General features: G+C 34.7%; 3 protein-coding genes across 5 annotated transcripts; 1 reads left to right on the top strand and 2 right to left on the bottom strand.

Annotated features, from left to right (window-relative positions):
• Window positions 1–300: 300 nt before the first annotated feature.
• On the bottom strand, window positions 301–2,321 carry LOC109540274 (pre-mRNA-splicing factor Slu7). Its single transcript, XM_019908584.2, has one exon. The coding sequence runs from the start codon at window positions 2,009–2,011 to the stop codon at window positions 362–364; it is 1,650 nt and encodes a 549-aa protein (XP_019764143.1). The 5' UTR covers window positions 2,012–2,321; the 3' UTR covers window positions 301–361.
• Window positions 2,322–2,761: 440 nt separating this feature from the next.
• On the bottom strand, window positions 2,762–7,843 carry LOC109540271 (ER degradation-enhancing alpha-mannosidase-like protein 2). Of its 2 annotated transcripts, none has more exons than XM_019908579.2 (8): window positions 7,604–7,843; window positions 7,430–7,540; window positions 6,354–6,539; window positions 5,840–6,083; window positions 5,454–5,623; window positions 5,225–5,385; window positions 4,458–4,714; window positions 2,762–3,437 (listed from the first exon to the last, which is right to left on the bottom strand). In XM_019908579.2, the coding sequence occupies exons 1-8, from the start codon at window positions 7,702–7,704 to the stop codon at window positions 2,826–2,828; spliced, it is 1,842 nt and encodes a 613-aa protein (XP_019764138.2). In that variant the 5' UTR covers window positions 7,705–7,843; the 3' UTR covers window positions 2,762–2,825. The 2 variants fall into 2 exon arrangements, with proteins under 2 accessions (XP_019764138.2, XP_019764139.2); XM_019908580.2 differs by having other exon boundaries at window positions 7,598–7,684.
• A 428-nt stretch (window positions 7,844–8,271) lies between these two features.
• LOC109540273 (gastrula zinc finger protein XlCGF57.1) lies at window positions 8,272–14,981 on the top strand. 2 transcript variants are annotated; one of them, XM_019908583.2, is made up of 7 exons: window positions 8,272–8,731; window positions 10,114–10,597; window positions 10,705–10,995; window positions 11,090–11,413; window positions 11,507–11,671; window positions 11,903–11,995; window positions 13,459–13,542. In XM_019908583.2, exons 1-6 carry the CDS (start codon window positions 8,558–8,560, stop codon window positions 11,983–11,985), a joined length of 1,521 nt encoding a protein of 506 aa, XP_019764142.1. In that variant the 5' UTR covers window positions 8,272–8,557; the 3' UTR covers window positions 11,986–11,995; window positions 13,459–13,542. The 2 variants fall into 2 exon arrangements, with proteins under 2 accessions (XP_019764142.1, XP_019764140.1); XM_019908581.2 differs by lacking the exon at window positions 11,903–11,995 and having other exon boundaries at window positions 13,459–14,981.
• Window positions 14,982–15,182: the final 201 nt, after the last annotated feature.

Here is a 15,182-nt window from a genome sequence, read left to right as displayed (position 1 = left end):
TGAATAGTGAAGTAAGCCTACTTTATAAGGTTCTCCCTTCGTTGAAGATTCAGGTGAGGAAATTTGGAAGGGAGTGGAACTAACAATAACCCAATAAAAGCAATTAATAACAACTAAATTTATAGAACCCGTAGAAAAAAAAAAGGAATTGTTTAAAATGTTCAACATGCGCATATGTTGTTTGCATTTTAATATTACACCTTGTTTTCCTTGTAAGCAAAATAAATGATTTACCATTAAGCAAATACCAGACGTAAATATAAAAAAACATTGCAGACTTATAATTGAACAACAAAAACGTGTTATTATTTTGTTTATTGTAAACCTTAATTATTTATCACATTAAAAGCGGTTGCAAAAATCATACGAACTGACTCATAGGATCTTCAAAGCGCTTCCTCTTCATGTAGTAAGCCTCCATTTCTTCCTCCGTGGGCTCTTTCACTTCAAACATGCTGTTATAAGGTCGCTTTCTCTCATCTAACGCAAGGATTTCTTCGGCTTTCTTCTTGTTCTCCTCCTCTGCTTGGAGCGCCTCTGCCAAAGCACTTTTTTCACTTTTCTTGCTTTTCTCCCTCTTCTTGTCCTTGGACTTCTTGGATTTGACTTTGGGCTCACTTTCACTGGATGAATCTTTGTTTTCCAAATGAATTGTTTCGGGAATTGGAGAATCCCGATTTTCAACTTTCTCTGCCAATAGCTCGGTAGTGGGATGCACTTGCTCGATGTCGATTCCGGTCTCGGATAAGCAATACGAGTTCATGATGAAGGAATGGCAGCATTTGTATCCCCATCGGCCACCCTTCCAGTAGGAACCCCATACACTCGTGTGATTATTGATGGAAACATCCTCTGCATACTTTGAGTTAATCTCCGACTTTTCCTGGCCCTTCACAATTTTTCCTGATCGCGAATATTCCACATAGGTTTCAGTTTGCGCCATTAGTAGAGATTTAGGGGGTACCTGCAGATGCTCTTCTCCCCCATATCGTTCCAGTACTTTTGACTGAACTTGGCCTTTGAACTGTTCCTTCTTGCTTTCGTATTCTTTTTTCAAAAGCTCCAGTTTGGTTGGCTCAGCTAACAGATGAACATCTACGCCTTTTTCATAGGCCTCCCAGGCAAACAGTTGGGCTTTGGCATGGGTTTTTGTGTCCCCAGTAAATCTCACAAAGTTTTCACCTTCATATGTATCATCTTTTGCAGGGTTTGGGTTCTCCCTCATGGATCTGGTCTTGGGATCATAATAGGCAGAGTTGGGGTCCAAGTTGTGTAAATATTTGGCGGTGTCTTCCCGAATTCGCAAATTTCTCACTGTAATTCGCTGCTTGCTATCCACTTTGGTTCCAGGCATGTCCACTTCATCCACGTATTTGTCTTCATCCTTTTGGTCATCGTCCGAGCTGGCAGCATCAAGTTTGTCAGCTTTTAATTGCTGTTTAGCTTGTTCAACTTGCTGGAACTCATCAATAACGCATTTATACTCAGTTGGATTATAGCCGCTCCATCTGTCTCGTTTTCCATCGAAACTCAGGGCGAGATTTTTCTGGTTAAATTCGTCTGGTAAAATGTTAGTCATAGAATATTTCGCACCCACTTTCCGAGGGCGATCCATGCAATCCTTCTTCTTATGGGTCATGGCCCCACAATTTTCACAGGCCCCCTTTCGGAACTTGGTTACGATCTTTGATCTATCAGTGCCTCTTTGATACCAATCATCCAAATCAGAATATTGCTTCTGATGTTCTTCTTGTGGCCGTTGATGCTTTAGAGTAGGGCCACTAGTTCCATAATACCAAGGGGCGTTTGAGATGTATTGGGGAATGTGAGGGTTGATATCTTTGCCATCTTCATCTACAGCTGCGGGGGCAGTTCCAGCTTTTCGGGCTTCCTCCAACTCCTTGGCTTTTCTCCAATCTTCTCTTGATTTTTTCTTGGGTTCATCGTCGTCCAAGTAACTTTTATCCCGCAGGATTTGGGACACAGGTAAACTTTGACCAGTTGAAACCATTTTCACTGAACGTGCACTGAACAATTAAAACAATGCCCAAACGTAGTACGAACGAAATATAGGTTAAATGTAATTAAACAATGTCTGTCAAATGTCAAACGACTGCGTCAACGGAGCGCTCTCTCACACAATTTATTCAAGTGTAGTAGGTGATCAGTTATACAATAACGTGTGTAGGTGCACGTGTTTAAGATTAGTTGGTCTACTCAGTCATAATACATACATTACACTAATCTTATAAAAATTAACATATTTAATGAATAATTTTTAAGAATAGTTGTGACCTAATGCTGATATATAAACACTTAATAGGTACAAAACTATATTTTCATTATCAATATCTGCCCGAAACTAAAATTACATGTTTTTAAATGCTGCCATACAGAAAAATTGGAAATCCGAAATACTCCTCACTAATTTCACTTCAGAAGAACATTTTTTTTAAGTTTTCCTATTTGACTATTGCTAAAATCAATTTTGAACAATGAAAAAAAATTGTCCTAATATTGTTCAGATAAGCCCTATTTTGACCAATCTCAGCACGAACTAAAAAAAATGTAGTGCAGAAGTTATAATCCCAGTACGCATAACGGATAATTTTGTTTTTCTTTTAATTTATCTATAACGCATCAAGTTCTAAGCTTAAACCGAGATAAGTGTACTCGAATTGTCCAAGGCTTAAACATTTTTTTTTCAGCTTATATGACGAACTTGTATGATCAATTAGTAAATAGTATGCCTATTCACTAATGGTGTTTGAAAAATATTTATTTGTAACAAAGTGAACATTGTTCTCTATAATCATTTTACATCTTTAATTGAACACCTCTCCCATAATGGACAATCGTTGTAGAAATTTTTGCGCTTTGCACCCCAGAAGCTCAAAGTTCCTCTCCCATGACTCATTCTTCGGATATTTATTTTCTCCCCGAAGTCTCTCTAACATTTGCTGGGCATCAAATGAGTTTGTCGGTGGATCAGAAACGGTGACTTCCGCCTCTCCTAAGCTGGATTCGTTCTGGGCGACAGAAAGTGGTAAAGAAACACTTGTAACATTTTCAGAGGGTGCAACAATTTCCACTTTTTCGTTCTGGAGCTTATTGGGCATTTTCTTTTTTAGTAACTGTATTCCCCGGTACATGGCTTGGTTGTTGTCAAACTCTTTAAAATCGACCAACACATCGTTCGGTGTGTTGTAGCAGCAATGAAGAGCGCTGGGATCGATTGGATGCGCTTCAGTGTTAAATATGTAACCACCTGCATTTATCACACATTCGCCGTTTGGAGTGTTAATTAAAGTACCATGCTGTCCTTGGTTATGGATAAAATTGTCCGTATCGAAGAGCAGATACAGATACTTTGTGGTTTCTGAGAGGAAAAACGATTCCATGCGGTCTTCAGTTCGGTGGTCTCTCACGTCTTTAATCTTAAAAATATATAATAAAACCAAATATATGTTATGAAGTAAAGTTATTTCAACAGAACATTAGCACGTAACAGTTACTACTTTAGACCAAAATTGAATAAACTTCTGGATGTTTGACAGGGTTGAACTGATAAAAACCGAACGGGCCCCACAGACTTCGGGATTTTTGCACAATTTTTCGCTTTTTTATTCGCTTCAAAAGTGTGTGAATGTCCGCTTCAGTTATTTCTGTGGTTCTTGTTTTAATGTATTTAATTATTTTCACTAAACCGTTTTTATAGAACTTCTGGAAAATCAAATCCTCTTAGTACCACGACCGGGAAATAAATAAATGATTGTTAAAACCTAATAAAATAATATCCTTTGGGATAAATCAAGGCAAAAGTGAGTATCAGACTATGAAGGCTTTCACGGCCGGTCAGATTACATTTAGGAATGTTTTCCGGGCTTTGAAGCCGTGGTCTATCGAAATTTCTTCCTGGAAGAAAGGAAGAAATTCCGATAGACCACGGCTTCAAAGCCCGGAAAACATTCCTAAATGTAAAAGTGAGTATTTTTTAAATTCCTAGAGAAAATTAATTAAGCATTGAATGTAAATTTTTATATTTCCTGGGTCCCAGTCAAAGTGTGAAGTAAAAATTTTGAACATCTCTTTGCCTTCTTGAAACCTTAAATTTGTCTGCAAATTTAAGGCAAGGCAAGTACACACAGTCAGGAAAATAAATCAGAATAATTGAATGTAAAGAAAGATGATCAGGTTCTGTTCTTTTTTTAAATTTTTACAGCAACTTCCGCCGTTACCGGTAAGAGTTCCTTTTGGCTTGGAATCTATGTAGAATCGCACATGTAGATTTTTTGTCGAAAAATTTGAAAACCGCATGGTATTAACTGTTCGTTAAACTATTGTACTACTAGTAGAGAACCTTCTATCGATCTATCAATTAGGAGCGTTGATTGGCAAAATCATTATCTTTTCATTCAATAATCTGTATAATGTTTTAAATATGTATATTTGCTTACCGTGGCATAGCCACAGGGTGTTTTAGCACTATGTTTGATGCTCCTTAAAATGTCCTCGCCAGCTTCCAATAAAAATGGATCTCCCGTCGCTCTGTAGAGGTACATGATCGACTCTATTAATTCAGGCCTCAACGGGTAGCTTTCCTTGCCTGCTCCAGCCTCATTTTGCGTAATGTAGTAAAATTCTGGTGTGAATCCATATTGCTGCCACACCTGATGATAGTTGTGCAGCGTTTTCATAGCGTTTGATGTTTCACCTACATAATTGTTTCAGTTCGGTCTATTATAAAATTATTTTTTATTTGTAATCAATTGGACGAATGATTATCAAAGCCTAAATTAAATTATTTTTTAAAAGGTGCTTTAAATATCGACAAATCCAAACATAAGTCTTCACATTTTTTAAATAATACACGTTGCAGTTAACAATATCAGCTAATAAAGCCTTCAATTAACATCAACCGCATTTCTTTTTTCTCTACTATAGAAAAATTTTCTTTGGTTTAAAAAAAAAGAATTTAATCTACTTCGATCAGATAATAGATTTGTTTAAGCTGTGTTTATGTCCGAATTTCATATTAGTCAGAACAAGACTATTAATTTATAAGCATTTAAAGAAATTATTATTATACATGATAAGCCTTGCTTCATATCTACAGATAATCAATTGTATAACGTTCGAGACTGAACTTAAAGGATAACTTAAAACATGCATATGTATGTTCAGAGAAACCATGCCTTGTACATACTCCTAACGGATCACTTACCAATCAGACTTAATAATCCAGGCCAAAATGCTTCAAGGGATTGAAACACTGGTAGGGTAATTTGGGCCTTAGTCATAGAGACCCACATGTACCAATCGTCTTTTTTTAAATGTTTGTCAATCGATTTTCTAGCTTCACGAAACATTTCCATCAATTCAGGCCTAACAGCAAATGACTCAATAATGTGATGATATTAGTTATTCGATTAGCTTTCAAACCCTTTCTGTACCTTTGCAGTAATATCGATCCTTTAACTAAATACTCAAAATACGAATCGACTCCGGAACCAATTCCCGCATCTTGAGCTGTCCATTTTCCAGTGTTCGTATCGATGTGGTTCCCAAACAAACCAATTGGAGATTTATGGTTGAAAAGGGAATATAAAGCGTTCATTGCTACCTAAAATAAGCCTCGTAATTTATAACAAAATAACCTTTTCTGAACATCAAAGGTTTGCGAATATACGCAAGCAAAATATGAATATTGTATGTACAGAAGTTTTAATAATTATTTTTGAAATTTTGATGACCCGTACTGAAGATAACAGAGAAGTCCTAATTCGTGAAGGCCAATAGAGCATAATTCGCAATTAATACTATCGTGTACTTTTTTCACCTCTTCATATAATGGATCTCCAGTCAATCTGCTTAAGGTACCAAACTCCACAATAAAGGTACCAATTCCAGCAGTGCAAGTGATTGGAGTTTCACCTTTGGGTACGCCATATCGGAGATTTACGGTTCCGTAAGGCATTCCAGTTTTTGTGTCAAAGGCCGCAATTAATCGCTTGGCTACGTCTTCGGCAAGTCGAAGAAGCGGGCCGTTACAAGGAAATCCAGGCTCTACTTTTGCACCTGCTCTACAAACTAAAAGGGTGCTGAATATCTGTACCGTAGAAAGACAAAAAAGTGGAAAAAGTACAAATTATCTACGATATTTTCATATAATTTATTTGTTAATTTTTTTAGGGTGCAAACGATGATCGTTCATATAATTATTAAATTTGTCACGTTATTACGGTAGTTGCACCTTATTCCGCATAGTCAAATTGAGTATGAATTGCACGAGAATTAAAATATGTTAATTAGGAAATTAGTTGACATTTGAACAAAAGTACGTATGTCCTTACTTGTTGGACAATAAATGTGCACTTAACAATCCACCGATTATTCTGATGTTGGTTTCAAATACCGAAACGTTGATATTGGCATCAAAATCAGTTTTTGTCGACAAGATGTCCACGACTCTTTGAAACTCTGAATAATTTCCCATAATTGCTAGTGTGTCTAGCGCATCTATTAGCGTCAAGGAATAACTGCAATAGAAAATATAAAAAACTTATAATTAAACATATTCATATTGCTTTTCCTAGTAATAAAGTTTTATATACAAAAACAAAATCGGTAAAAAGTAGAAAAGGCTTTGAAACTGTGCAATATCGATATAAGCAAATTATTCTGGAAAATATAAGTTATAAAACACATTTTCTGATATGATATATTTTGTTAAAAGTGCCAAGAAATCGTCAAAGGCTTTAATTTAAATGGTTATAGTTTTTTTTCGACATCAAAAGCTTTGCTTAGTGCATTTCTGTTATATTATACTTTCTCATTTCAAAACGGTTAGTCATACAAAAATTGAAACTAAAAGTTTCTAAATAAACCCAATTGTATTCATTTGTTGTTATCTAAATCGTTCTGGAGGATTTGCAAAAGTTTTATTAAGAAGACTGAAAAGAACGATTTAGAAATTTTTAAATCGCAAAAAGAGATTTGGTGAGTTGAGAAAAATTGTTAATGACGGCAACACTATCACAAAACTTTATTATTCCCTCCGTTTTCGTTTCGAAGATCAAAATAAAACCTTCCGTTTCTGATAATTTTCAACCAAATGTTGCTTATTTGCTTAACAAAAGGAATAACTGTTTCCCCTTTATGGAAAACCAGTGATTTTCAATAAGTGAAAAGTGGAAAAAACCGGGTTTTTGCAATAAACACTAATAAAAAAAATTGTCGGTACAAAGATTTTCTTTCAAGTAGTGAGAAGAGCAAATTTTTAACAGCGCACGCGAGGGCCTGCTTTATTTAATGACTAGCAAAAGTTGTTTACGCAGGCATAATCTACAAAAAAGCTTAATTTTATGCCGTAATAATGTTGTTCCAATCTTCTTTGCATAAATATGAAATAAAAAGTGCAAAATGTTACCTTCCATAAGTGTCTATACCATCGCAACTCATTGGCCTTAGTTCATCATATGGATAAGCATATTTCAAATAACTATCATAAGCATGATAAAACATTTCCTTGACTTCATCTCTGCAAAATTTTAATGACAAAACCACAAAATGAATATGATTTAAATATAAAACATACTTTTACCTTAGTTTATTCAGGTCATTTTTCGTGTACGTTCGTGAGGCAAAGACATTTCGAATGGATAATACAATGAGAATACATAAAGCTAAACAAGGGTGTTTCATATTCAATATATTTATTGTTAAAGCCTTTTTATACGGTTTTGTACATGTTATTTTTCTTTTCAACACGGATGTAAAAATGCAGGTTATGTTTCTATTTTGAGTATTTTGACTTTAAAAGTCTACGTACAGCCTACAGCTACAGATTATATGGCTAGCAAAAGTAGTACTACTATAATAACAAGGCGCAAATCGAATGCAGCCTTTAATTTGCAATAATTTAATTAAGTTTATCAGCAATTGTTTTAAATTGAATTTTGATTGATAAAAATTGTGAATGGTTTTATAATATTAAATGTTTATGTATTAAAATTTACAATACAAATTATTAATTATTTTGGTATAGCGCATAACTGGCCCCATTGCAAGTAGCTTCTCAAGTTGCTGACCATTTTTTTATTATTTCACTGAGTGATTAGTATCTAATGACGTCAGATTTAGAAAAATTAGTAATCCTTTCAGTACTAATAATTTAACCTGTGCATAGGCATGTCAAAAATTAAAACAAAAGAGAGACATTACCGTCAATTAGTTGTCAACCTAAAATAAAATTAGTATATTTGAAAACATTGATGTTTTCAGATTTTCCACTTTTTATTTAATGTAAAATTTTATTTTAAAGCTCTCTATATATACCGTAGTCATATACTGACATGTTTCTAGCCATAAATGAAGCTATCGGGATGTATTTGTAATTGGTTACCTAGTATTAAAGCTGAAGAATTAATTCAACAAAGACTGCAATGAAAATGAAGCAAAGCATTCTGTGCACTGCTCTAAAGAGTTTTTCAATGTGCAGTGCAGACTATGCCTGATATACATACACAGTGCTTCAGCAATTAAGACACTAGAAACCATGTCTGAAAGCTCCAATTATGATGAAACGATGAGAAACTACCTTCTATTGGAGCCTAGTTCTCTCAAGAATATTTGTCGCACTTGCTTAGTTTATGGGGACCTGTTTTTGATGGCAGAAGTAAATTGGGAAGGAATTAATTTAAGTGATATGCTATCCCAGTTCCCTTTACAGGTAACTAGTGTCACATAACTTTAGTTAACTTAAAAAAATGTGCATCGACTATTGGTCAATCCTTGTATTCAGATAATTTGTTATCTCTGTATCCTCTGTTAGAGGACAAATATTAGAAGTTGGTCTTAATTATACGTGACAAGTTTATTATGCAATATAAAGAAAGGCCACCTGAACAATCGAAATTTAAGAATACAGAGAATAAATTGATTAATTATTTTAAACAATAGAATGTGTATTTTTCGGAATTAAAGGATTAAAAACTTTTACTGGCTTTATTGAAACTGGGTTTCAGAGCAAATCTACTTGTTAATCCAAAAATTAACAATACAACATAACGGCATACTCGGAGCGTTGTTTTTGTTTGGTAATTATTTTGATTTTTAGTTCATTTTGTTGGCGTCTCAAGTTTGAAAGAAAATTATACTTAGTATGTGTTATGCCAGCTATGAAATCAAAATATAGAAAATAAACAATTGTAGAAAATAATGCTTCCGATGTACCTAAGTAGTTACAGATCTAGGGATGTGCTAATCTGCCACCCCCAGGACCCATTTGGAGTCTATTAGATGGGTTCTGATGAAAGGGAAACTAAGAATCGGATAAATGGTTAAAGAGCGGCTATGGAGAGCTTTTAAATTACTGCGAAGGAGATTTAATTGTCTTTCCGTCGTCATATCTTGTTTTCGGTTTTTTTTTTAATTGGCTATGGACTTTGAAATTTCGAAGTATCTTTAAATTTGGTCAAAGTTATTTTTATTGAAAGGTTGTGGATGTTTTAAATTTGCTGAACGTTATTTTGTTCGAATGTCTTTTACCCAAAACTTATTTGCAAGAATATATCAAAACTTTCGTGTACTTGAAAATCTATCGTCCATATTTTGCAGGTACAAAACACTTAAAGAAGCACTACTCCTTTGTCAGAATGTTTTTTCCTCAAATCGTCCTATTCTAGTTTCGAATATTTCGGGTTCTAATAGACACGCGTAAATTTTATGTACGAAGTCTTGCAATGTCGTTTTGGATTTTTGCAGCACCAGCTATAGCAGCTCAGGCCTATTCCTGTTCCCAATCTTCGGAAAATTAGTTCAAAAGCTGCAAAAAATTGATAATTAAAAGAGGTTTACAATTGTTACAATTTGCTGATGGACAAACAGCCTCGTCAGGTGGTTTTCACACGCTGATTTAACGATGATATATTTAAGATCAAACAGTCGGTTTTCCTGCAGCTTTAATATTTACCCCAAAAAAAACTATTGTACATACTAAAACTTTATTTTAAATTAAACTTGAAACGAAAATGCATAAAATATGTGATGAACTTTGTTTTTGATTTCTCGAAAAAATGTATCTACTATTAAATAATATTACTTTAATTTCAGCTTTCCGAAGACCATAATTTATCTAAGAAAATGTGCCGAACCTGTATTAAAACTAGCTACCGAATTTATCACTTTATTCGAAAATGCCAGAATTCTCAAAAGGTGCTGAATTCCATTCTACTGAGAGACCAATGGCAGAAAAGTCAAAGAATAAAACCAGAAGTTAGTGATACAGGCAAAGAGGACGTTAAAGAAAAAGCACCTGAGGTTTTACCCGATCCGCTTGTGAGTAGTGATAATGATAGCAATTTGGATGAAACCGAATGTAATAGTGTATCATCCAACGATACGGAAGAGAAAGAAGAGGCGACGGAAAGAAGTGCAAATCCCCAAAAAAAGATTCTGAATAGAATCACCTCGATTAAGGAACAAATTAGTAAAATACGGGTCAAAAATAGAGTCAAGTTGAAAAAGATGGCAAAAAGTAAACTTCTTAACTCTCAAGGAATTTCCATAAAACCTAAGAGATATGTATTCAGAAAAGGTGAGTTTTGGTTCGCAGATCAAACTACTGAACACAATTAATATTCATAATAATCAATAGAATATTTCCAGTTGTGAAGTGGAAACATTTCAAGTAAATCCTTTTAGGCCCTCCATATATATGCATTACTTGCGACGCCTCCTACAAGACACATGAGGAGTTGAAACAGCATAAGATTGAAACAAAGCACAAAAAATCGTTGAAGTATAATTGTGAACATTGCGAGAGAAAATACGACACTTTTTGCAAGTTTGAGGAGCATGTCAGAACGCACACTGGTGAAAAACCGAATAAATGTGCAACTTGTGGCAAATGTTTCAATTTTAAGACAGACCTAAAGAGGCACATGGTGATGCATATGGAAGTTAAACCTTACCTATGCCGATTTTGCAATAAAGGTTTGTTCTACCTGTGCGTTTTTGAGCATAAACATTAATACTGTATTCATTTCATAGTTTTATTCATCCACTATCCAAATGTGTATTGTTTCAGGTTTTGCACGAAAACAATACTTAACGGACCACGAACGAAAACACACCGGAGAAAAATTATTGTGTCCTTTTTGCGGGAAAGGGTTCTATTCTTATTCCACTCTAACGTACCACGAAAAAACTCACAAAGGGCCGGCGGACTGTAATCGCAACTCTCTTAGTGGTTTTTATCGATGTCACGTATGCGACAAATCACTACAAACTGAAAATACTTTAAAAGCCCACGTTTTATTGCACGGACCACGGAATTTTAGCTGCCAAATTTGCGGAAAAACTTACATCAGCAACAATAGGCTGCAGGACCACATTAAATTAACTCATCAAGGTATGTTTTATTTTAGTAACCTTTTTGGGCACCAACTTATTTTAAGCAGTGGTTTATTCGAAAAATATGTACTCGATATGAAAACAATTTTAGAAAACAAGTTTTGCTGCCACCTCTGTAACAAGGAGTACAAGCAAAAAAGCGGGCTGGAAGTGCACATAAAATCACATTCTGGTGAAAATAACTATCCATGTGAAATATGCGGGAAACGTTTCGCTTTCAAGGGCTCCCTTTACCAACACAAGAGAATCCATACAGGTGAGTTTGCGTATACGTCCATATTTCGAATTGGTTTTTTCGATCTGATCGTATAATCTTGTAGACAAGTAAAAGGTGTTCAAATAATCATTTTTTTTAAATATCGCTCCAAATAAGCTAAAAAAGCACACCTTTGCGCTCATTTAACCGACTTCGTATCTCTTACGATTTACGAGATTCCAATGCTAGGTGCTTTTTCTTTTCGCCTACCAACATTTTTTTGAATGAAAGGAACAAATAGTAATTCGACGGGGGGCAAAGTCTGGAGAATGCGGAGGATAACTTCGATGGTTCTACTTAGAACGTTCCAATGATAATGTAAAGGTACGTTTCTACCTCGGGAATATCCGGTAGTTTTTTATTGGGATGTTTCGTTTTGTTACACTGTGAAGAAAGAATTTGGCTACATTCGTAAACTTTCAGTATGCATTGAAGCTTCTAAAATTGTTCAGAAGTGTTCCAAATGATGAATAAATAATGTTAGCGGCGGTACGCGATTGTATGTTGCTTTATACGTAAATTACCAAACGGTTGAGATGCTGTCCTTCAATTATTTCTTGAACCGAGGAAAATGCTCGCGCCGCCTTGAAATGTTTTTTCATGATGTGTTAGTGTTTGCTTCTATCCAGTTGAAAAGCGTTTTATTTTTATTTTATTTATTTAATTATTTAATTTATTCAATTTACTTGTTACATAATGATAACAAATTAAATTACGTCAACAAGCCCGTACAGGCATTCAAAAGTATGTATGTTCTAAAAAAAAGATAATAAAAAAAACCAACAAACTCCAAATAACAAGAAAAAAAGAATAAAAATTAATCTACACTAATAACAACTAATCCCGAATAACGCAACAGTAACTTACTTTTACTTACATACACATATATTCTAATTACCGTTTTTGTGTGACAAAACATTCTAAAATACTGGCCTTTCCACCCCAAAAAATGATCCCATTGTTTTAATTGCTGCTTTTTAATGCTGCCGCCAGCAGTTAGCTCTTCAGTGTGGCCACTTTTAGTGTCTTGGACAATAAAATAATCAATTCGTTTGTAATAGACCAAACTGTCGTTCATCGCCCCAACTATTTGTCTGGGATGACTACCAAAGAAAGGCATTTTTGACTTTACAGTTTAAGCTTTGAAGAGCAGAATTTAAAAACTAAATGCAACTACACAAATGAGAACTTAAGTCCCATTTATCGGCAGCATATCACCTGTAAGAAATGGTATATCTTGCAGTTATGGACGTTTGTCAGAATAAAATTTATGTACGACTTACTTAACAATACTTTTACGGAATTAAACAGGCAATACTTACAGAAGTGAACTTTCCTACTAAGCAGAAATTGACTGAATAAATCACGTTTTTGCATCAGACTTCGCTCCAGCTATTGAATTGGATAATGTGGATTGGTTGCAAGCTTTTGGGTGGAAATGTTGACTTATGTGAGGCGAAGATTAGTGGTTCTAATTGCGAACTAGGGGCAACAATAAATAGAATAGTTAGTGACAAACTAGGTGCGGGCGGTGATCAAATACTCTACATTGTTTAATCGTAACAAAATATGTCGCTTCTAGCCCTTCAGCCATTTGGACCTCTATACCTCTATTTGTCTTCGTGCATCATATTTAAGAACACTGAATATTTAGCTCCTTCAAACACGGGATGAACTAGATTGAACTTAATAAAATAATGTTGTAAAGCAATTAGGAACAGGCTAACGAGAAGCTTACGCAAAGTACCTGAACAATAATGCAAACGTAGATGTATTCTCAATTTTAGAAGACACAAAGTACCAGTGCAAGGAGTGCCTGCACATTTGCATAAATCGGCGACATTTAGAGAACCACATGAGGATCCATACCGGTGAAAAACCATTCGCTTGCGTTTATTGCGGAAAGCTATTTGCTCAGAAGGCAAACATGCAGGCACACACCAAAATCCATACAGGCGAGCGGAATCACTCATGCAAATTGTGTGATAAAGCGTTTTACGATACGAGAGGACTAAAGAAACATATGAACATTCACGAACGGAATGGGGAAATTGAGAATAAGTAACAGTGAATGGCATTAGTCTAATTTAAAATATTAGATGAAGTAGCTTCAATTTAGCCAATGAGTTTCGACTTTGTTTGTTTTTTATAAAATTGGAACTAAACTCTCGCACTTCAATGCGTATTTTTTGGTAGGAATTAAATAGGCGTAGTTGGCACTTTAAAATGTATAAAAAGGCGATATATGTTTTTGATGGTTCGGCCCAAAATGTAGATACTAGTAATGAAAGCTGCATTGTAGTTACGTAAAGCGTGTCCATAGCGCGCTATTTACTTGTACGCTATCGTGTTATCCCAAAGGTTTATTAAAATTAAATTTGTTATTATTGCCAAATTGTGAGAAAACTGTAGAACAAACTTTTTTACTTGATACCACATATATTTACTACGCCAGGTATGTTGAACAACACCATTTGTTTGCTAACTTTGCTGGGATTCTTCTTATTTTCTTTTTGGTTTTCCATTGATTTGGTACTCGCTTGGTTTCTAAAATTTTCTAAAAAAGCGCAGCACTGTTTACTATTATTGTTTCTCCTCCATATTTTAGCAGCTCATTGGGTATGCCATCAGGTCCCGGCGCTTTTCTTTTTTTGATTTTCCTGTGGTATTCATGAGTTCTTCACTTGTATTTCCTATGATTTGTTCGTTGTCGCCCTCTTCTTCTTTCTCTCCTTCTTTCCCATCTACTGCATGTTCATTATTCCGTTCATTGTAGAGTTCTTTAATGTAAGCTATCCATTGTTCTGCTGCTTCTTCTCCCTTTAAGCATTTTCCACACTTTGCGTTGCGCTCCTTAAAGAGTATTCCATATCTTTGGTAAACCGTATCCAATATTCTCTTTTCAGGTTTCTTACACGGAGTTTACATGGTTTGTTGTATCTTTGCCTTGCTCATAATTGTTAGGCCTCTTATTACTATGTAATAAATTACTACTAATAAGAAGTTCAATATACATTTGAAAAACTTTAATTTTATTTAATTGTGATTAAAACATAATTTTAAATTGAACTGCCTATTCGTTTGATGCCGTGATTGTGATATTGATAAGTAAAGGTGATATTTCTTATATGAACGGGTCATCCTGTATATAATATTTGTATTGTGATTGATGGGGTAACATTGCATTGCACTTAGAAACATTCCTTAGAAGATAAGTAATAACTAACTCCTTTAGTATAAGTATATGTGTTTGTATATATTTATTTATTGTATGGTTGCTTTTGTATTACATTTAACATATAAAAACGGGCGTTGTTGTTTCACCCAATTATCCCAGCATTACGCTTATCCCAAAATTTTTCTTATATTAAGTGCTTAAGTAGTACGTTTAATTTAATGTTTCAATGATTATTAATTTAATTTAAAGCGTCAGGCATTGAAATGTATGTATTAAGACAAAAAAAGTTTTTCGGCTCTCGTTCTGGGTATATATACAGAACAAAACGGATAT

Source organism: Dendroctonus ponderosae, unplaced genomic scaffold (genome assembly GCF_020466585.1).
Source record: "Dendroctonus ponderosae isolate FM_Combo_2020 unplaced genomic scaffold, Dpon_F_20191213v2 Dpon_F_20191213_3, whole genome shotgun sequence".
Lineage (NCBI taxonomy): Eukaryota > Metazoa > Arthropoda > Insecta > Coleoptera > Curculionidae > Dendroctonus > Dendroctonus ponderosae.
Note: the sequence above shows the minus strand (reverse complement) of the source record. Positions and strands in the feature narration are given on the sequence as shown.

What these genes read in the sequence shown, in the direction of transcription:
- LOC109540274 (XM_019908584.2), bottom strand. Translation starts at nt 2,011, where the DNA reads ATGGTTTCAACTGGTCAAAGTTTACCTGTGTCCCAAATCCTGCGGGAT.
- LOC109540271 (XM_019908579.2), bottom strand. Translation starts at nt 7,704, where the DNA reads ATGAAACACCCTTGTTTAGCTTTATGTATTCTCATTGTATTATCCATT. An exon ending in GAGATCCATTATATGAAGAG is followed by an intron (nt 5,624 to 5,839) that starts GTGAAAAAAGTA and finishes GGCTTATTTTAG; the next exon opens with GTAGCAATGAACGCTTTATA. An exon ending in GGATCGATATTACTGCAAAG is followed by an intron (nt 5,386 to 5,453) that starts GTACAGAAAGGG and finishes ATTTGCTGTTAG; the next exon opens with GCCTGAATTGATGGAAATGT.
- LOC109540273 (XM_019908581.2), top strand. Translation starts at nt 8,558, where the DNA reads ATGTCTGAAAGCTCCAATTATGATGAAACGATGAGAAACTACCTTCTA. An exon ending in ATGCCGATTTTGCAATAAAG is followed by an intron (nt 10,996 to 11,089) that starts GTTTGTTCTACC and finishes GTATTGTTTCAG; the next exon opens with GTTTTGCACGAAAACAATAC. An exon ending in CATTAAATTAACTCATCAAG is followed by an intron (nt 11,414 to 11,506) that starts GTATGTTTTATT and finishes AAACAATTTTAG; the next exon opens with AAAACAAGTTTTGCTGCCAC.